General features: G+C 53.5%; 6 protein-coding genes across 6 annotated transcripts; 3 read left to right on the forward strand and 3 right to left on the reverse strand.

The window, feature by feature from the left end:
• Positions 1-965: 965 nt before the first annotated feature.
• On the reverse strand, positions 966-2,379 carry G6M90_00g060230 (uncharacterized protein; the record flags this gene model as incomplete). The annotated part of the gene is made up of 2 exons (XM_014689107.1): positions 966-1,994; positions 2,311-2,379. 2 exons carry the CDS (start codon positions 2,377-2,379, stop codon positions 966-968), a joined length of 1,098 nt encoding a protein of 365 aa, XP_014544593.1.
• Positions 2,380-4,519: 2,140 nt separating this feature from the next.
• Positions 4,520-5,647, forward strand: cwf24 (Pre-mRNA-splicing factor cwf24; the record flags this gene model as incomplete). The annotated part of the gene is made up of 1 exon (XM_014689108.1): positions 4,520-5,647. The coding sequence occupies one exon, from the start codon at positions 4,520-4,522 to the stop codon at positions 5,645-5,647; it is 1,128 nt and encodes a 375-aa protein (XP_014544594.1).
• A 339-nt stretch (positions 5,648-5,986) lies between these two features.
• Positions 5,987-7,810, reverse strand: glkA (Glucokinase; the record flags this gene model as incomplete). Its single annotated transcript, XM_014689109.1, has 3 exons — positions 5,987-7,471; positions 7,556-7,635; positions 7,714-7,810. The coding sequence occupies 3 exons, from the start codon at positions 7,808-7,810 to the stop codon at positions 5,987-5,989; spliced, it is 1,662 nt and encodes a 553-aa protein (XP_014544595.1).
• Positions 7,811-14,051: 6,241 nt separating this feature from the next.
• On the forward strand, positions 14,052-16,590 carry HSPA12B (Heat shock protein 12B; the record flags this gene model as incomplete). The annotated part of the gene is made up of 4 exons (XM_014689110.1): positions 14,052-14,654; positions 14,780-14,884; positions 14,950-16,321; positions 16,391-16,590. The coding sequence occupies 4 exons, from the start codon at positions 14,052-14,054 to the stop codon at positions 16,588-16,590; spliced, it is 2,280 nt and encodes a 759-aa protein (XP_014544596.1).
• A 756-nt stretch (positions 16,591-17,346) lies between these two features.
• PR1A (Pathogenesis-related protein 1A/1B) lies at positions 17,347-19,324 on the forward strand (the record flags this gene model as incomplete). The annotated part of the gene is made up of 3 exons (XM_014689111.2): positions 17,347-17,453; positions 17,858-18,467; positions 18,533-19,324. 3 exons carry the CDS (start codon positions 17,347-17,349, stop codon positions 19,322-19,324), a joined length of 1,509 nt encoding a protein of 502 aa, XP_014544597.2.
• A 380-nt stretch (positions 19,325-19,704) lies between these two features.
• G6M90_00g060280 (uncharacterized protein) lies at positions 19,705-20,482 on the reverse strand (the record flags this gene model as incomplete). The annotated part of the gene is made up of 3 exons (XM_066130696.1): positions 19,705-20,162; positions 20,236-20,404; positions 20,459-20,482. The coding sequence occupies 3 exons, from the start codon at positions 20,480-20,482 to the stop codon at positions 19,705-19,707; spliced, it is 651 nt and encodes a 216-aa protein (XP_065986824.1).
• Between the last annotated feature and the right edge of the window lie 154 nt (positions 20,483-20,636).

A 20,636-nucleotide genomic window follows, 5' to 3' on the forward strand; every position in this document is an offset into this window, starting at 1 on the left:
CAATCTATTGATAGCACCCCTGCCGCCGCCGGGGCGTGAATTGCTCGGCGGGCTCACTCTGCAGCTGCATGCACTCCAAATCGACAACCTCGTCATCCCCTGTACTCTAGCTGTACACAACTTCACGCCCCCGAAATCTGTAGGAAATTCACCGCCCTAATCACCGCGCTGTGTCTGCTAAGCATAGCCAAAGCTCAGCCAAATACTGGTTGTTCTCGGTTCCTCCTTACGCTCGCACCCCACGCCGTGGTTGGGTGGGAAGCACGCCATCTTTGGCAGGGCCAAGGGGGGCATGGGTGTCGTGAAGAGAGTGCGAACGGTGAGGGCCGGGGCACAGGACCGGCCGCTGGACGAGGTCCAAATCGTTTAGGGGAGGTTACTGGATGAAGAGGATGACGAGTTGGGCCATTTCTAATTTGGGTGATGAAGAAGTAATTGGAAAGTACATTGACTGTGGTATTCGGGGAACAATGGAGTTTGGAGTCGCACAGGGGTTTCACGGTTTGATTAAATATGACAATATTTCGCATAATTAGAGAATAGAAGTGTGAGCTCTATTCATCCCCAACCCATTTTATATTTAAGCAACTCAAATCTGCCAGACGCAAAACTGTAAAAGACACCCAACGCCATGGACCAATTGCTGTCCGTGAATGCTAAGAATATCCCCCAGGCCCGTAGCCAAAGTTCCGGCCGCTCGCCTGATGCAGTAGGGTTCTGAAAATAATACAAAAGTAATTCTCCACTGCCCCCTCGGGCATCAAGAACGACGAAGAGATGGTTTTTCTATATCCATGTGATTGTTTTGTATCCAAGCGTGATGGCCATTCGTGGCCAAGCTATCCGTCCACCGGGTATGTGGCATGTGTCTTGTCAAGGACGTTATCGTTTGCAAGTTTACAGCAAGGCGTGTTGTGCAGGACCGACTTGGCGTGAATGGTGTAGCCAAGCCGCTTCACCGCCATCTACTTTCCTGGCGGTGATGACATTGTATCTGATATTTCAGACATGCCATCAATATCTCTCTTCGGCAATGGCGATGTTTGAATCGGTTTGGAGGCTTTGATCTTCTTCACTGGACTCCCATTTTTGGCTGGTTTTGGCGTCCCCTTGCCGTTGGTGGAAGCCGGGGACGAGTTCTCCAATTTGTGCTCCTGACTCAATTGGGACGATCCCTTGGACTTCTCCTTTTTAAGTGTTGGCTTCGTCTTGATAATGACCTTTTTGGTCAGGTTAGGGGTAGCCTTCAACTTCTTCTTTTGATGGCTCGCGTCAGAGTCTTCATTCTCCTCGCTGGCGTCTCGTTTCCTGGGGCTAGCAGCGCGAGAGCCAGGGGCTGGTGTCGCCTTTTGTGATGATGGAGGAGTGGAATCGTTTTGGGAATTGCCATTGAGCTTCTGGGCTGCAGCCCGGCTGGCGTTTCGGCCGCTGTTGCCAATACACGAGCCCATGTGGTTATTCAGCCGGGTGACGAGAATACAGCGCTTGCATTTACTGCACGTGGCGGACGGAAATGAAAGCACATTCGGCGGTCGCTGCTCTGGAGTGCCATCTTCTTTCTTCTCTACGTCCTTCTTCTTCTTGCCTCGTCCTGGGCCGGGCGCTACCCAGCTTTGACCGTAGATGTCGCATCCGGGTTTGTCAATGTATGGGTGTTTCTTGCAGTAGATGACGGCCGGGTCGGGCTTTTGCGCGCCTTTGCCATCCGTCGGGTGTAATAACCGGGGTAAATGACACTTGGGGCAAAGGATATCCTGTATGGTCTGGAGCGGGTTGCCCTTGAGTAGAACTCTGCCTTCCTCGTAGACGGCAGAATCAGTTTCGACTCGAATGTCGGGTCTCGAATCGGGTGAAGAGCTATCTGAAGCGTCGGAAGCTGCCTTTTCGACTTGAATTGCTGCTGTTGTTGCTTTTGCAGTCTTTTCTTCGCGATGCGTCTTCATGACTAAATCGGAAATGACATTGTAGAGCACATCGTCAAGCACCGAATGAACCTAGAGAGGGGAGCACAGCAGAATCAAATGTCAGCGCAAGGTTGTCGCCAGTGTATGCGGTCATGAAGCTGAAAATGTGGCACTGCCCATGGCCAGCATCTGGGCATTCGATAGCAATGGCCCTTTCTGGAAGCGAGGGAGCAACAGGCACTCCTCGGTAACAATGGGCATGGTGTGGACGGGTGGCTAGGGGCGTGTGTGCTTGGTCATGATGACGGTGATGCCGATGGCGATGATCTTGGTGCCGTCCGATACAAGCGAAAAAGGAAGAGTAGGGAGAGCCCGGAAAAGTACTACAGGCAAAAGGGCGACTTACCAGCTTGTCCACACTGGAAGCATCATCACGAGCGCGAATGATGCCGGCCCGCCCAGTGGTCTCGTTCATGATGGCGACTGCCTCGCTGGCCTCTATCCGGCCGAAATGGGTCGCGACAAAATAAAGCAAATCAGGTGCCGGTCAGCGCCTTGGGGATTAAGGGAAGAGGCTGAGATTTTTCGGGCGGCCCTGGCACCCCCGTGTAACGGAGTAACGGAGTCGTGTGATGATGGCCGACTAGTCCCGAGTGACAGTGACGGGGTGGAATTAAGGTCTCGATCGGGGGAATCTGACAATCGCTGAACCGCTCCCTCGCTCGTTGGGCTGCTTGGCTGCTGGGCACCACGCACTGAATGACTGGGCACTGGGGTCGGATAGGGAATAATAGGTGCCACGAAAAAAAAGACAGTGGTTAAACTCGAACGACGGGTCGGGTTTAGACAGCTGGGCCGGGAAAAGGGTGTGGCAGCCACCAATGAAAATGCGGATGCCGCTCAATGCTGATGGCAGAGATGCAGCATGTGGTGGATAACCTTGCCTTGGCCGGGGGGATCAGGCTGTGATTAAAAATAACCCCCGATGAATGGTCATGAATGGTCGGGGCTCAGGCTGTCGGCCGAGTGGTGATTCTGGAGAATGCAAGCTGTTGTTAGTGATGATTTTCTGCCTCGATGCGATGCTGCTGCTGATGCCGCTGCTGATGCTGATGCTGATGACGGGCAATGGTCAATCAAGCACATGCAGCCGTTGAGATGAGGAGCGGCCCACGACTTTTGCAGTGTCTGGCCGAAGGGAATATGCTACTGTAGCAGACGCGAGATTGTACTTACACACAACGCAATAGTACGTCCAATGCTTCAGCAAGGGCTTCTTTCCCTCCAGGCGTTTTGTTCTTGGTATGCTCTGCTGGCTGAGACTGGCTCTGCTCAATCCAGCCTCAGAGGGCTGTGATGCGGGTGTTGGTTGAGCTCAAGCTGTGCAGCACCTCACCTCGCCAAAGGGCTCCAGAATGCTCCGCGAAGGGACTCTTGATGTAGAATAGTGCATCCAGCAGATTGAGTCGGCTCGCCTCGAGCGGCAATTGGCCCTGTGCTCGTGCTCGTGCTCGTGCTTTACGCCTCGTGTACGGAGTAGCTGGCGCAAGATGATGTAACCCCTGTGTCGTCGGCGTGGGCCGAACAATTAATCCAAACCGTGGACCGACTGGGAGCAAAAAGCCAACAAAAATATCTGCTATGTGGCGGGAGCTGTATGTCAATTGCCAGGACAGTGCGCGAATCACAAGCGAAGTGATGGAAATAGTTCCTAAACCAGGCCAGAGCCTGTCGAACTGATGGCGGGGAGTTTGTCGGATGTTGGATTCCAACGTAAAGCTTGCGAGTTTTTGGAAATGGCGACGGGGGCTGGTCCCGTTCATCATTGGTCCCAAGTCTGGCTGCTTCCAGATGTCAACTCGGGGGTGGTAATCAGGTCAAATGTCCATTCACAATTACACCAACTGCGACTGCGTGATCCAGTATCGCTCTCCAATTGATTATGCAATTTGGCCCGAGCATTGAACAATTGCGCCCAACGTCGCCGACACCTGCTACTGCGCCATCTGTGACGGCGGAACATTGAAGTCTTGATCATTTTATTACACCCCGCCTCTCGCCGCGTCCTTTGATGCCGCCACTTAATTAACTTGCATATTTATATACTACTAGCCTACTCCGTACTATGTGCTTTACTAGACCCCTTAAACTGCAGCTGCAAGACCCCAAGGCCAATGAAACACTTGACGCCTCCTGCATCAAGTACCTGGGTACCGAGATGCTTGAGATGTGGCGCTATCAATCTCAACGAAGACATGGGGGTTGATAGCGCACAAACCGCGGTTACGCACCCAACATTGAACCAGACAGCACATGGCATAACAAGCCGAGGACAAACTGGCATTTACCCATCAACATAACATCACGACGCACTCACATGAGCCCGAACCCTACCCATGGACCATCATTAACCGTCGCGCTAAGCCTAATCTAGCACCCCTGCCCCTGCCCCTCTTACCTCTGGACCCTGTCTGATTCGACCATCACCCAAAGTTTACCTGTAAGTTACAAGCTCCGTCTCCGTCCCTCGCCAGCATCATCCATCCTCCTTTTGTTCTCCTTTTTCCCACAACATTTTGCTCTCCCTACAGTCAATCGTTTCTCCTCAACCCGCCATGTCTCTGCCGTCGGCCAAGGCGCCGCCCGCGCAACTATCCATCCGCTCATTCTTCCAGTCCAAGCAGACGAAATACGCACCCCCGCCCTCCTCACGCGAGACCACCACCACCACCACCACCACCACGATGCCAACTAACTCCCCTCCTTCTGCTCATCCTTCTCCTCATCCTCCGGTAGAAAACCTCCGCTTGCCGCCCCTGCCGACCACTCTCCCCCCCGAAGCAGTCATCCGCCCCATCACAGAGTCCGACATCGCGCCTCTACGACGCATCAACTCCCTCCTCCTACAAGTCAGCTATCCGGACACTTTCTACCAAAAGGCTATCGACCCGTCCTCCTCGGGCCCCTTCTCGCGCGTAATAACATGGACGCACGAGGGTGAGGAGCCGAAAATCATAGGCGGCATAGTCTCCCACGTGGAACCTGACATCGACACCTCGGCCGCCCAAGTCCCGCAGAACTTGTACATCCGTTCGCTGTGTCTGCTCTCGCCCTACCGGTCGTTGGGGTTGATGAACGCCGCGCTGGAACACGTCATTGCCACGGCTATCAGCGCGCCGAACATGGATGTGCGCACCGTCACGGCGCATGTCTGGACAGAGAATGAAGAGGGCCTCCACTGGTACGACGCTCGAGGATTCACCAGGCTGGAGGCTCCCGTGAAGGGTTATTACCTGAAACTGCGGCCTGATTCGGCGTGGCTCATGAAGAGGGATGTTGGCGCCAGCGTGAGAAGTAGTCTGCCGGGTACGAATGGAAATGGTGTCGCGGCTTCGTCACGACCCGTCGGGGCTAGCACCACTGCTGCGGTTGTGAATCTACCTCCGCCACCGGCGTCTGGTGGCCCTCCGTCCTCGAAATCCACGACGCCGCCGTCTTCAGCACCAACACCACCACCTCCTCCTCCACCGGGAGCGAGGCCAAAAGCCGTGTCAGGGCAGTCGTATCAGAACCATCGGCCGGATATGGAATGGAACGACCTCCCGGCTGACATGGCCCCGACATTGGGTGCGCTGCGCAAGACGGGCAGTGAGTCAGCTTCGGCGACGAGTTCGAGGAGTAGCTCGCAGGCGCCGCGGAGGAAGAAGGATCGCTCATATCCGGCCGCCGCTTTTGGCAACTGAGGAGCATAATGGCGGCGAATTCAGGGGTGCTTAGAACAGATAGAGTTTACATGAATGACGACAATGCATACAAGACATAGAGCATCAAGTTAGGAAAGGAAATTACAGGGTCGATGTTTATGTCGGCTCAGACAGCCAAAGATTCGAAGAAATACAAGATAGAGCATGTATATGCACACCAAAAATTTGCTTTGCTACCGTGCTTGGAACATATGGCTCATGATTCAGTAATTTACCCAGATAATTGATACAGTTGAGACAATGAAAAAAGGCCCATCACCCAAAACTCCGTTTCTGCGCCCAAGAACAAAAGGCTGTCCTGCACCATCGTCAATCATCTCACCTGCGCCTACTCCACCAGATGCCCGCAATTGCGGCCACTGCAACAAGACCACCCACTACCAGCGGTGTCCATGACTGTACCGGATCCTCGACCGATGTCGACACATTGGAAGGAATCTTCTCGAGTCGTCTCTTGATATCCGAGCGCAGATCAGCAAGGAAATCGCCAGGCTTCTCCATACGAGCGGCAATCAAGGCAATCAGAGCTGCTCCAACTCCACTTCCATCCTTGGCAATACCAATTCGAATCTTTGCGACCTTTTCAGCTCCAATGCCATCGATGGCGCCAAGGGCCTCGTAGATCATGTCCCGGAAAAAGGGATAATGCTCAACCAAGCTACCATCGACACCAATATCGAGCACCTCCTCCTCGGGGTCATCAAGCCTGCCTGATTGTAGCGCAATGGCGCCAATGGCCACTGCCGACAATCTGGCTGCTCGGCGCGCGACGGCATCAGAGATAGCTTTGAACGCCTGGGCATCTTCCAATGACGGAGCGTAAATGTCCAGAGACTTTTCCAGTTCTAGTCGTATCGTAGAAAGCTCGGGGGTGTTGTCAGCTGCGGCGACGGACATGATGGCGCTGTCGAGTCCCCATGCCTCAAAGATACTTGACTTCGGCCCAATGCTCGTGGTGGTGGATCTGTCGTTGAAGCTAGAGTTTGCGTCTCGGAAAAGGCTGATGCCATCATCTTTGATCATGTCCACAACAGTCAACCGTACGATTTCTCCCAGGAACATTCCTGAAACACGCTTCTCAAACATCTGGATGCCAGGATTCACGCTTTCAGCATCCAGTGCCTTGTCCCACGGAGTAGAAGGCAGGACATTGAGCTGGTTATCGAATGAACCCCACTCGGTGTTGATGACCATTTCACCAGTCGACGCGTCATATTCACCTTCGATTGGTTTCTTGATATTGGCCGTCTTTTCGATATAGGCTCCATTTGTACCAGTTCCAAAGATGCCACCCAATAAAGAGCGGTGTTTACCAGTAGACGTATAGGATCTTGCCATAAGAGTGCCGACAGTGTCGTTGACAAGAGCCGCAACCTTGACCGGGAGGCTCAGGTTATCAATCTCGTCCTGCAGCAAACGACAAACATCCTTGCCAACGGCATCGGGAATGTCAAAACCCTTGGTCCAGCGAATGAGGTAACCCTTGTTGATACCTAATTGCTTGACGGGAAAGCTAAATGTAAATCCAAGGCGAAAAATCTGCTCGTCACGGTAACCCATTGGGGTACTAGCGGTAGCTCTGCGACGCACATGACTCTCAAAGTGCTCGGCGTGGTGTTCTCGAAGGAACAGCTCAATTTGCTTGGCCAAAAAGGCGAAGAGCTCTTTGGCAGTTTTCGCAACCATGAGCTCCTTGGGAATGGCCACTTTGTTGTATGTCAGGTTAAAGGTCGTATCGCCGTTGAGGTGGATGGAGCAGACACGGAAGTTGGTGCCACCCAGATCAACCGCCAAGTACAGGCCCTGTGCATGAAGCGTTTAGAAAGGGCTGGTCGGAAGCAGGCCACAAAATGCCAACGCATGAAAACATGAGCTATGGTGTCGTACCTTTTCGGTGCCATTAGGAACTCCGGTAACATAGGTAGGAATCTGGCTGATGCTGGTGCCGTCGGTTTCCAAACCCTCCTCTGCCAGGTGGCGTCAGCAACATTCAGCCAACGGAGACACGCTGACACGCCATGTTTGCGACAACAGGTCAAGCTTACTCATTTGCTTCAGGAATTCTTGAACATGGAGGTTGGCATCTGCGTCGGAAAAGTCGAACTGCGAGACCACTCGCTTCGTCTTGTCGGCAAGCGCCATGGTGGTGAGAGGTCTCGAGACTGGCGCCAGTACTGGAAATGGTGCAGGGTTCACGCAAACCAACTCGGGTGGTTCGAGGACAGACGGAGGAAAGACAAGGCTAAGCAGGGAAGAAGAATAAGAGTTGAGGTGGGAGAAGGGGAAGGGGAAGAAGGAGAAGAAGAAGAAGAAGGGTGACGGCACCAGCACCAGCACCAGCGAGCCGTCGAGCGCGGCGTCGTGGAGCACGAGACGGGCAAGCTGCTGGCAAAGTTAGCGGCCGCAACAAGACGAATAGTCAATGGGTAATTGTGGGATGATGATGCAGTTTGAGCCACTGGCGCAAGACTACTCGGGGATTGCAGGGATGTGGTGGTGAAGAAAGCTCGGGGTGCTGCTGGAGCTCGAGATGGAGGTCAATTGGACAATTGATGGAGGGATGGGTGTCAGAATGGGGAGCAAATGGGGAGCATATGGGGGCGTCTGGAGCAATGCGGGGACCCAGACTTGGGGACCCAGACTTTTGCGAGAGCCTCTGGGCGACAAGCCAGAACAACATTGAACATTGAAGCTTCCAGTCCCTGTTGTGGGATGTGGGCCCAGATAGTTGATGGAACACTGAAGCATGAGAAGCTGGTCCATTTCCCGCGCTAGCACCGCTTGGGCATGGCGCAGATTGTGCAGTGGCGAGCTCACCACGTCGCATCATGCTGGCTGACTTGCATGCTGCGGCCGAGGAAGCGTGTTTGCATGGGCAATCGAGCATCAATTGCACATGCACAAGGCAAAACCCAAGGCCCGAAGGATTGAGGAAATTGTGCTGTGGACGAGTATGGTGCGCAAGGTCCTGGGGCAATGTCCAGACGGCACAGAGGAAAGATTGAAGATACATGGGAAAACGGTCAACGTACCACGGCAGCCACGGCCACCAAGGCTGGAATAAGCCACCAGAGCCGGCTGGTCCAAGTTGCCACCGGATTCCCCTCTTGATGCTTCCCTGTATTGCTGGTCTCTGTTTCTGCGTCCCCCCGGCGCGGACGCCAACCGGCGCCAGTGCCGACCCTGCTGAGCGCCGCCGTTGTGCCGGTCTGTTGCGTGTATCCTCGCTATTCCTATGAGAGAGTCAATCCGTTGCAGTCGCACGCAGCCACGGCTTCAAAACGGCCCAGGCTGGGTTGCTCGCGTGGGCTTGACCGTCCTGACCAGTCTTGCACCGCCCAGCAATACGCCGCGGCTTGGCCGGCCAAAACCTGGAAAAGACGGGCCGGATAACTACTCCACGCCCAGGGTCGTCAACCCAAGCGAACAGGACCAGACTGGACTCGGTGCTCCGTGCCGTACGGCCTTGAACGAATATGGCCGAGAGACTGCCGAGAGAGACGATCCCCGCCGAGCGGAGACAAAACGAGCAGGCTGACGTTCAGAGTCCGAGGCGTGAGTCGTGAATCGCGGGCAGAGAGGCTGGGACGACGTCAATGAGACGGTTCAAGGGCGTTCTTGGGCGTGGTTTAGTATCGCGTTTCCCTTCTCCCCATTGCCCCTGCACCGCCAACCAGAGAGGGGAGCCGACACGAAGGTGGGCAGAGGCAGCAATGGGCGAGGCAAACGGTTGAAAGCCCACAGTGTTCAGTGTCTAAAAAAAAATAACGGCGGCCATTCATACATACAGGCCACCGACTTGGAACCGGGCGGCGGTGGCCTATTTGTGCAAGTTGTGCGGTCTTGACCTCTTAGCTTGGGTACCGAGTACAAGTGTCCTTTAACCCTGCCGATAGACCCGTTACCCGGCGTGGAAACAAGGGAGGGGCTTGGCCTCTTCGACTCCCATTCTTGACACCTCAACATCAAGCAAGTCTCAACTTCTTCATCTCTCGAATCTGTCTTGAGCAACAACTCGGCGAGAGCAGAGGGAAGGCAGTTGCACATCCACCAGCAACCCGCCGCTGGAGTGTTCAGCATCTCTGCACTCGATGAGATGACGGCCTGCACGTCTTTGTGCGCTATTTCCTCGTCCGCTTGTGGATCATCTTCGTCATTGCCATGCAGAATGCCCCGTTATTCCAGGGGGGCACCGCCCTCGTTCCGATGGTAGCAATAGGTCCGATTTCACCAATGTTCGAATTTAGAAGATGCCAGTCTGTTGTTGGAAAAATTCTTTGTTCCAACTGAGCTTCCAGTCCCACCGTCGCTGCAAAACGACGTCAGCGGAAGTAGTCGGGCTCTATTACGCAACCCACCAGGGGATGCCGCAAATTCGACGAGAGTTTCTTGTGCTTTGCTTTATTTGTCACAGAGAGTCACAATTGAGTTTGCGAGTAGTCGTTACATCAGTCCTGATTTGTCGAGCCTCGCTTATATCCACGTGGTTCTGACGCATTCGTCAAGCGAGAATGCTTAAGCTGCGGCCAAGGGGAGGATGGTATTGATCATAGGGCTCATTTCCGGTCCCCGTGCAGATCACACCAAACCTTGCAAAGCTCAAGTGCCTCTTGTGGGCCGCTGTACAACAGACTAGCGAGGTTCTGTATTGCTGTCACGGGAAGAGGTGTGGTGACTGGCAGATGCTATTTGCATCATGTCTGAAGCCGCCCGTCCTCGATCAAAAGACAAATCTTGCCACTAATCCCATAAGGATCTTTCGACTTCTGAGACATATATTAAACAGGTGAGTGGTAGTTTCACCTTGCGCAAGGGACCACGCGCAATGACTTGCATCAAGGGCTCATTCGGTATTGGGTCTCACAACGAAGCATCTGAACCATACTGCTAAAGAAGGACGCGTATGTTTCTCCATTAACGTCGCATAAGTTTTTGAGGCCTCAAAACCACCCATGAAGTTTTAATGACGTGTTTCTCTATGCCTATAATTGGTTCATCTATACCGACGACGACCGCAGCACCGCCGTGTATTATATAACATTGGTACTTGGATAATCGAGCTATCGATAATCCAACTCGATAGCCCAACGAGTCAATATATACACATCCCTAAAAGTTCTCGCCAATTTTCGGTGATGAGGTACTAACCAAAGGCAGCACTGATGACCGATTTCGAATTCCAAGGTAGCCCGCAATAGTTGGCATCGTCAATCCTACGCTTCAGGGCTTGAAGCGGCACGTTCTGGTTTTGACCTGACCGTGTATATGCCATAGTTCGATCAATTTTGCGTCTGGAGTTTTTGATGCCAAACCAAGGCCTGCCATCTACCAAACGGGTTGAGTTGGGCCTGAACTACTTGGAGTTGTCTGTCGCAGAACAGCCTTCTTCTCTCATTCTAGTCCTCCACCCACGGACAATGAGGTATTGAAGAGGGCTCCTGGGCAGGCCTTTTCTCTCCCCAAAAATTTTAGGCTGATAAGTAACTCAGTCATTGCAAGCTAATTCATATCAGCCTTCAATGTTGTCGCAAGCTCCGCAAACTGATGGGTGTGGCGAGGAAGATACAGCGCAACCGATATTGATGATAGATTCTTAGTCCGTTCACATGCCCAGTGGGCTGTACCCAACTCAATAGCCCTGCCTGGCTTGTCTTTTCATCGGGCTTGACGCCAAGTCCAAAAATTTGATGACGTATTCTTTCGTCATGGTGATGGGTGGCCTGGCACCGCGAAGCACTCTATCATAGCGGCAAGGTTCAAGACAAACAAGATACCCTCTTCCTCGTCTAGGTCCTGAGAGCTCAAACCGACAGCCCCCAGTCAAATTTTGGCGCCTTTTGGGTAGACCCTTTTATCCTTTTGTGGGCGAATCGTGAAGTCTTTTCTTCATGGCTCGCGATGATTTGGAACCACTTTTGAAGAAGTAGTCGACCGCTGGATCGGCTCCCCACGTTATCTTGTGACTGGGAAAAAGCGGAATTTGTGGCCAAAGTAGCCCTTGAGAACAGTCTTGGCCGATTCAAAGTATAAGTCCGAAGAAACAACTGTTCTCTTTCCCATGTTCTTTTTACGTTCTTAGGAGCGATTAGCTGGCTACAGAAATCGAGGTCATTTTCTGAATGGGATAAGATAAATAAAGCACACCTTATGACCCGGATCGGTTTGCTACTCTATATAGGAAGTAGTATCTCCAGGACATGTTTGCCTCCATATCGGGCGACTGTTGCAAACGAAATGCTCGCTAGTCTCGGCTTCTATTCCTGTCATATATCCATTACTTTGACCATGTCGCTCGGCATCTTCCATACATGCCTTGACAATTTACGAGATAAAATGGCTAAGCTCTTAGTACTGTACAGAAGACGACGTTGGCATTCACGTCTACCGAGTAATTTAGCACAAGGTGTACAATGAGAGAAAGAGAGTCGTTGACTTTTCAGGACTACTCTTGTTCGCTGGTCCTTCTTCAGAACTCAAACCCAGCAAAGACGAATGTCAGCGCCGCCCTAAGAATACCGAAGCCATGCACCAACACACTTTTCAGCCCGACGCTGCTTATTCTCAGCCTCAGAACGCACCCCCAGTATTCCGTAGTTGGGTCTCGAATGCCGTCGTGCTTGAATTGGCAGCCTGCATGGGGGAGCAAAGAGCACGAGCATATCTCTTCCATCAATCCCACCAGTGGGAGCTGGCGGTGCAAAATTGGGCTGCTAGATGGAATACTGAGGGGGAAGTCTTGGGCTCTTTCTTGTGCTCCCCCAGCATGTACATATGGATGGTGTCGATGAATTCTGCTTCAAGTCGGACCAGACCAGCTGAGATGTTGCTGGCTCCGCGAGTGCGTGCCCAAGGCAAGGTGCCAAGGTACATACACAGGCGACTAAGCGGACAAGCCACGCAATGACGAGGCTGGCGGGGTTAAAAGCGGCGACTGTGATGCGCTGCGTCGCCCCAGCCGTCAAACCGACGTGGCAGTTGACGAGAGAGACGCCAACGCCAGGGCCAGCCACCCAGCCAACCAACCAGGCAGCCCATTGGCGCATCCCGCCTTCCCCCGCCTGTTTCTCGCTCGAGCAAATTGCTATCAATGGAAAACCCCGCCAAGCTGGCCAAAGTCCTACCGACAAAGGAAAAAAGTCCTGCATGAGATGGAGCGTCCCCCCACGATGTTCCCGTCGCAGCATCAATGATGGGTCGGGACAAGGAGGCGTTTTTCCAGCCATTGAGTACTAGTAGTACTACTACTATTTGGCCGCTCCCCTGGACTCGCGAGGTTGGCGACCTCTCGCGCCAACGGCTTCACACACGGTTGAAGCGGGAAAAGGAACGGCGCGCCAACTGGTCCAGCGGTTGGTTGGGCATGTGTAACTTGACGGAACGGATGATTTGTCCAGCCTGCATCTTCACGCGCTGGCCCCTCTCTCTGCCTGTAGTCGTTACTCGGTCCAAGCTGCAGCAGAATCCTCGAGAAAGTTGTCGTGGCAAGGTCCCTCGAGGACAGTAAAGCACCTCTTGTGCCATGGTGCGTAGATGTAGAAGAATAAATACATCAATGCTAGTGGATACATTACTTGGTGCCATTTCATGGTCCGGTAGTACATACTCCGCGGGGACGGCCAAGGACGTCTGGACTGTTTGGCATCCCATCATGATGACCAAGACCAACCGCCCGCCGCGTTGCATATACTGGATGCCCTCGCATGCCGTGCTTGCGCTGTCCTCACGTCCCTCATCTCGTTATGCCATCTACACCATACCATCAAACCATCTACAGCCACTTTATATCCATCTTGACACACAACTCTGTTCCAGACACGTCGGTACTTGCAACTTTGGAAGGCTGAGTCTCCTCAATCTCAGCTCAGCGCCATCCCGCCTCGCCACATGCGCACGCCGGCCACACAATCGCAGCCGTCGTCCTCCGTCCAGTCTTGCGCCTCCACCAAGGCCACGGCCATCCATCGTCCTGCTCCAGCCTCGAGGCACCAGACGTCGCATTCAGCCACAAGCCCTGGCGCAAATCACAGACATTGCTGACGCCGTGCCTCTGGCTTCGCCGCATGCTCAACAGCTCCCCCCCCCTCTCTCTCTGCCTCTTTGCCTCTCCGCCAGCCCGGCTGCTGAGCCCCATTCTGCCCTGTGTTGCTAATTTCTGACCCAAGCTCGACCCCCCAGAGAACCGTCTTGAGCCTCCTCGTCCTCGCTGCTCAGGTGATTGCCGAGTGTGTCCTTCGTGCCCGGTCTGCTTGCATCCGCCACGCTCAAGTGCTGCCTTACGCGAGCCCTACCAGCCCAGTCCTGGCCCGGCCGCTTCTTGTTCCCTTTTCTCCTCTCGTCCGCCGGCCCAACTGATCTACCCTTTTCCCCCTTCCTTTCCTTCCATATGAGTTATATGAACTCCCGCCTCAAAGGCTTCGGGTTCGGAAAGCGCAAGTCAACCGCCAGCATCCAGACCACCGACGGGGTCCCGCCCGCTGGTACCCCTCCTCCAGGCCATCCTCCAGCTCAAATACCTCAACACCAAGCTCCTCTGCCCGGACAGACGCCGCCCATCGGCGCCGCGTCCTCGACCACCAGTCTCCCAATGAACCACCCCGGAGCTGGCAATCGCCCGCCGAGCTACACGGCCAACTATCCCCCCGCCGGCCCTGGCGATCGTACGTCGCCTCTCCAGGGCAGCAACCGCACCCCGCCAAGCCAGATGGTTGGAGGCCCTCCTCCCATCAACACCGGTGCGCCCGTTGGATATCCACCTCCCAACATGGCTGCCATGGGCCAAGGCCCTCCTCCCATGGGCGGCCCTCCTCCGGGCGGCCCTGGCGGTCCTCCCCCGGGCTTTGGTGCACCACAGGGATATCCTCCTGGCCCTCCTCCGACTCAGGGAGGTCCCATTGCGCAGCAGTTCCAGCGGCCTAATCCCAATCCCGCTGCCGAGGTTGAGGGCGCCAGCAAGAGCAAGGCACAGCTCATTGTTGGCATCGATTTTGTTAGTGCGGCCCCGGCATCCTTTGCTTGTGTTGCAAATTGAATCCCCCCCCCCCAAAAAAAAAAAGGTTATGGAAAAGGCAACAGCTTTGAGCATGGTTTGCTAACAGGCAATACAACTTTCAGGGTACCACCTTTTCCGGTGTTGCCTTCGCGTTTGCGACGAATAACGAGGCGAAAGAAGATATCATCACGGAATGGCCAGGTGCTGGTTCATATACCAAGCAAAAGGTGAAGAAAACATCACTCCGAGCGCGGGACTTTGTTCAAGAGGAGCTAACAGGATCGCACCACAGATTCCCACGGTGCTTTACTACGATCAGTATCAGAAGGTCGTAGGATGGGGTCCAGATATTGCTGACGCGTTGGCGCCAACTGGTTACCCAAAGCCCGGTGTTCAAAAGGTGGAATGGTTCAAGTTGCAGCTGATGCTCAGTGGCAATACGTATATTGATCCTATTAACTTGCCTCCCCTCCCCCCTGGCAAATCCGAAATCGATGTGGCAGCCGACTACCTGTTCAAGCTTCGACAAGCCATGCGATCAGCACTGCAAAAGACACTGGGAGAAGTATTCAACCGGGAGGAACGCAACATTCGATACTATCTGACCGTCCCTGCCATCTGGAACGATGCCGGTAAAGCCGCCACCCGAGCCGCCGCCATTCAGGCCGGCTTCCTCCGTGACGAGAACGACAACCGCTTGACCCTGGTTTCGGAACCCGAGGCTGCCGCGCTTTTCTGCTCCAAGACGGGACTCCTAAACCTTAAAGTCCACGACGCCGTCCTGATTGTGGACTGCGGTGGTGGTACTGTGGATTTGATTGCATACGAAGTTGAAGAGGAGAACCCTTTTACTGTTGCAGAGTGCACTGCGGGATCTGGGGATTCCTGTGGCTCCACCGCCTTGAACCGCAACTTCAGCAACATCCTCCGGACCAAGATTAGGAAAATGAAGTTGCCGGACGGCTCCAAGACCGCCGGTCGAGTATACGCCAAATGCATCATGGACTTTGAAAACAGAATCAAGGCCGATTTCAGAAACAATGGACAAAAGTGGGCCGTCGACGTCGGTATTGAAGCTGAATTTCCCGAGGCCGGCATCGAAGAAGGCTACATGACTTTCACCAACGAGGAAATTTTGCAGTGCTTCGAGCCAGTTGTCAACCGAATTCTCGAGTTGGTCCGAAACCAAATTATTGCTATCCAGGCACAGAACCGAACGCTACAAAACATCTTGGTGGTTGGTGGTTTCGGTGCGTCCGAGTACCTCTTCCAGCAGATCAAGCTGCATGTTCCCCCACAGTTCCAGTCCAAGGTGGTGAGGCCCATGGACTCAGTGGCGGCCATCGTCAAGGGTGCAGTCACCGCTGGTATTACCGAACGCATCATTACACACCGTGTTGCTCGTCGCCACTATCTCATGGCTACTCTGCAGCCATTCAAAGAGGGATACCACCCCGAGGCCTACCGTGTCCCATCGTTGGATGGAAAGGACAGATGCAAGTTCACCCGACAAATTTTTGTGCAGAAGGGCCAAAAGGTCAAGAATGGCGAACCAGTCAAGGTTTCATTCTTCCGACAAGTTGCGCCTGGCGCGACCCTCATGTACGAAGACGTGTTGTATGCCTGCGATGACGACGTGTGCCCTGAATACACCAAGGATCCTCGTAAGTTGCGGCCATTTCAAAGCTATGAAGATGAAGATTCAAGGGCGGCTTTCACTAACTATTCAGCAGGTATCAAGGAAGTCGTCACTCTCACTTCCGATCTGTCGCGCAAGAACCTTGAAAAGGACTTTGAGCGCATGGACACGCCCCAAGGAACCTTTTATCGTGTTTACTTTGATATCTACCTGACGCTTGATGGTTCGGAATTCAGCGCCGAATTGGTCTGCCAGGGCGAAGTCATGGGCCGATGCAGAGCTCGCTTTAGATAAACGGAAGCTGACAAAAAAAAAGCAGAGGGCAACACGGTGATGTCGTTTGATCCGTTTTATCAGTAGAGCTTGGATACCTTACATCCGGAGTTGACATTAAATGATACCTAGGAGAATATTCAGCGCGCTAATGGAGGGTGACGATTAGGGAACTACGAATTGATGGGGCGGATATCGCGGCCGAGGCTGCGGACGGTTTGGTTCTTCGACGATAGTATCAATTGTTAGTTGGATTACAAAGAACTGCGGACGAAATCTTAAAAAAGCTGGAGAAGCCTAGGTTTTTGTTTTTTTATAATTTTTTTTTTTTTGCACAAAGCATATTGGGAGCCTGATGTTTTATCATGCGTAGTAGCAGAAGACGGAACGTGTCTTGGGAATATAGGAATATTTTGATAGATAATCGATGCTTGTGTTACAAGCCGGCATTGCTTGTGCAGTACGGAGTAAGTGAGCCAGAGAGTCGGTCATACATGGCAACTGGAGGGACTTTGGACCTGGTTGGCTTGGGCCTGAAGTCGTCATCAAGATGTGAGACAAGAGTGTGGCGTCGAGTTGGCCACGAGAGGAAGTGACGGGTTGGCGGGGTCCGGTTGGTGGGATGGTTCGTTGATGGGTTGGATCGATGGACGGATGCAACATTGAACCTCGTGGGGCGAAGGTGGGGCAGCACGTTCCTGGTCCCTGTCGCGGCTACCAACTTGAGAAACGGGAACATGACAGCCAGTCCTTCCTGCGTCATACCTTGACACTGAGATGGCCATGGACCCGTTCTTGGCCAGCGAGGCAAACGAACAGCGCTTCTTCACCCTCTCATTTCTCAAGAAGCTGAACCTCTGCCAATCCTGCTGGACAGGCCACCTGTGATATTTTTATGCGTTCCCATTTCCAGAATTACGTTTGTATTGTTATATTCGTTGTTCCACTCCGCACCTCCTGGCCCAGTTTATATTTATTGTCTTCTTCCTCCATACTGGCGCTTCCTCCGTACCTCTGAACTACGCAGCATAGTCTTCAACTCATCGCACACGTGCTTTATTTTATTTTAACACATCCAATCTTGCATTGCTTCTTTTTGGGACCTGGTGGCTCAGGATATCTGGGCAGGGGTGAACCTGGTTTGTTAGGGTCGGCGCATGAATTATTTGGCGTTTGGGGAAGAATCGCTCCGCCAACTCTCAACAGCGGCTTCTGACGTTACATGCCAGTTTCAGCTTCTCAAATCGCCATTCAAACATATATTTCTAACAACATCCAACGTTTAAAGGACGAAAAGAGATGAGAACTTCTATTTTTCAGTAACGCGGAGTACTTTTGTCTTGGATCTCACCACCGTCACCCCTGCCACCTTCTTGCTCCAACGACAACAGCAGGAGGCTGATAACACCAAGACGAGGCTCCCTCCGCGAACAGAAAAACGAGCAATGGTTACGTCACCACGTTCTACAGCTGCAACACCTCGATATCAATCTTCCATGAATCGACTGCTGCTCATCTTCGTTACCTTTGGATCCCTCGTTCCAGCGGCCCACTTGGGAATAGCATCTCACAGAAAGGGACACTGGCAGGCAGAATTCCTTCGCCATACAAAACGGAGCATCCCCGCAAAGAGAGGTCCTCCAGAAGATTGGGAGGGCAAAGTACCACTTGTTGTGACCAACAAATGCGAAACGACAATCTGGCCTGGCATCGCCACCCAATCTGGTACTGGGCCCGGAACTGGGGGGTTCGAATTGGCGCCTGGAAAGAATAAAACGTTATGGGTTGCGCCAGATTGGCAGGGCCGAGTTTGGGGGAGGACGAATTGTACAGTCAATGGTGAATCGTGTGCTTGCAAGACAGGGGACTGCTTTTCTAAGCTTGACTGCGAGTTTAGCGTAAGTTTGCTTCATCCGCATTAGCTGATGCTTCTGTTCTGTGTCGACGTTAACATTGCCTCCAGGGAGCAACTCCTGCGACACTTGCAGAGTTCAACCTGGCCGGAGGGGTGACTGGGATGCAAACCTTTTACGACATATCTTTAGTTGATGGCTACAATCTCCCCATGGGAATCAACTACATACCAGCCAAGAATACAACATATATCCCTCCAAATCTGACAAACTGCGCGTGCATTGCCACGGCGGGGTGGCTCTTCAGCCAGGCCAAGACAGGCACAGCGTACACCAACTCTACATTCCCGGTCCCGTGGGAACCAGATGAAACGAATCAAAGCGTTGAAAACTGGTGTCCGTGGCCCAATCTCGCCTTTCCTCCCACTAAGCCTGGAGACGGCGTATACCCGTATCCCGACGACAACATCCAGCGGCCAGCATTTTCACCTTGCAACAGTGCCTGTGCGGCAAGTGGCTCGGATAAAGATTGCTGTATCGGAAGGTATCACGACGCCAATATTTGCAAGCCATCGAGCTACAGTAAAGCAGTCAAGGCGGTGTGTCCTGACGCATACAGCTTTGCCTTTGACGACCAAAAGTCGACATTTATCGTTCCAAAGGGAGGTGGCTGGGAGGTGGTCATTTGTCCGTCTGGTCGATCGACTAATATTTTACGGCAGTTGGGCAAAGAGTTGTCTGAGTTGGCAAGTGGCGGCAGCCTGTCAAGACGGTCTATAAGGATGCTTCGGAACGTCACCTATATCGAAGCTGACAAGGGAGCAGCTGGCGGGCTGATACCATCGAACGGACTGACTGTTTCTTTGCTTGCTTCACTCATTGCTTTTCTGATGATGGTATGAGTAGATGCTGGGTCGTGTTGTTTTTGTCAATTGTAGCCATTGCGCTCCACCACCTGGGTAGAACCGTTGTGGAACGAATTGCGAGGCACAAGAAGGAACAATGAATTGCAAGATGGATCAGATCCTAGAACCATATACCCTACTGTTTCACTTTGCACGATTAGGCCTAGTAGTAAATGCTGTGCTTTTAGTAGTAACCCGTCTACTTGCTGCCAGTGAGCTGATCTAGCGCTTAATTCGTGATTGCTAATAGTAAACACCCGTATATTCATGACATGCTGTACGTCCCAAGCTCGAAAGGGAAAAAAAAAAGAGCAACGTCGCCAATCAAAGTAGAATCTAGACATGACCCCAAAACCGACAGACCGTTCTCGATGCCATCATTTCCGCCTTTCCCTTCTCCTCCGCTCCCACTCGGCCCTTTCCTCGTCGTCACTACCGCTAAACTCGGCATCATCATCATCATCACCACCATCGCCCTGCTGCCCCACAGCCGCCGCATGGTTACTACTCCCCTTGTTGTTGGCGGCGCCGGCGTCGACGGTAATGAAGTCGCCCGCGTTCTGGTTCGTATACTCGTGCTGCTGGATGAGCTGGCGCAGCTCGGCGTTGCGGGGGTCGACGAGCTGCAGGGCCGTCAGGCCGCCCTTGTTCTTGACGCGCGGGTTCGAGCCGGCCTCGAGCATCATCTCGACGAGGGCCTTGCCAAAGGCGCGCTGGGCGGGGGGCTCGGCGTTGAGCCAGCGGATGGCGGTGTGCAGCGGCGTGTCGCCCTCGAGGCGGTTGATCGGGTCGCATTCGAACGAGGGTTGGTCGAGGAGGAGGTCGATGATTTCGTCTGTTTCCCCCCGCAAGCGGTGTTAGTCTGCGTTTTGCGGTTTGAGGTTTGAGGGGGCGGAGGGGAGGCGCACAGTTGCCGTGGGATGCGGCCTCGTGGTAGAGGTGGTTGCCCATTACGGTGGTGGTGTTGTTGAGGAGGGCGGTAATTTCGGCGTCGGGCTTGTCGTGGAGGACTTCGAGGAGGAGGTCGGTGTTGTTGCGGCGGCAGGCCTCGATGAGGAGTTCTTTGATCGAGGCGCCCTGGCTTTTTTGTTAGACGGTTGGTTCTGGATCGGGGGGGTTGTTGGCTCTTGCCTCGTGTTCTTCGTCGGCGGCCATGGTGGTGGTTGTGCTGGTGGGAGATGGGATTTGGGGGGGTATGGGCGGTTGGTGAGGAGGATGTGCCTTTAAGTGATGATGTGGTTTTGTCTCACCGTCGATGGTTCAGTGTGGAGGGGCATTTGCGGTGGGGGCGGACATGGAGGCGGTACTC

This window comes from Metarhizium brunneum, chromosome 3 (assembly GCF_013426205.1).
Source record: "Metarhizium brunneum chromosome 3, complete sequence".
Taxonomy (NCBI): Eukaryota; Fungi; Ascomycota; class Sordariomycetes; order Hypocreales; family Clavicipitaceae; genus Metarhizium; species Metarhizium brunneum.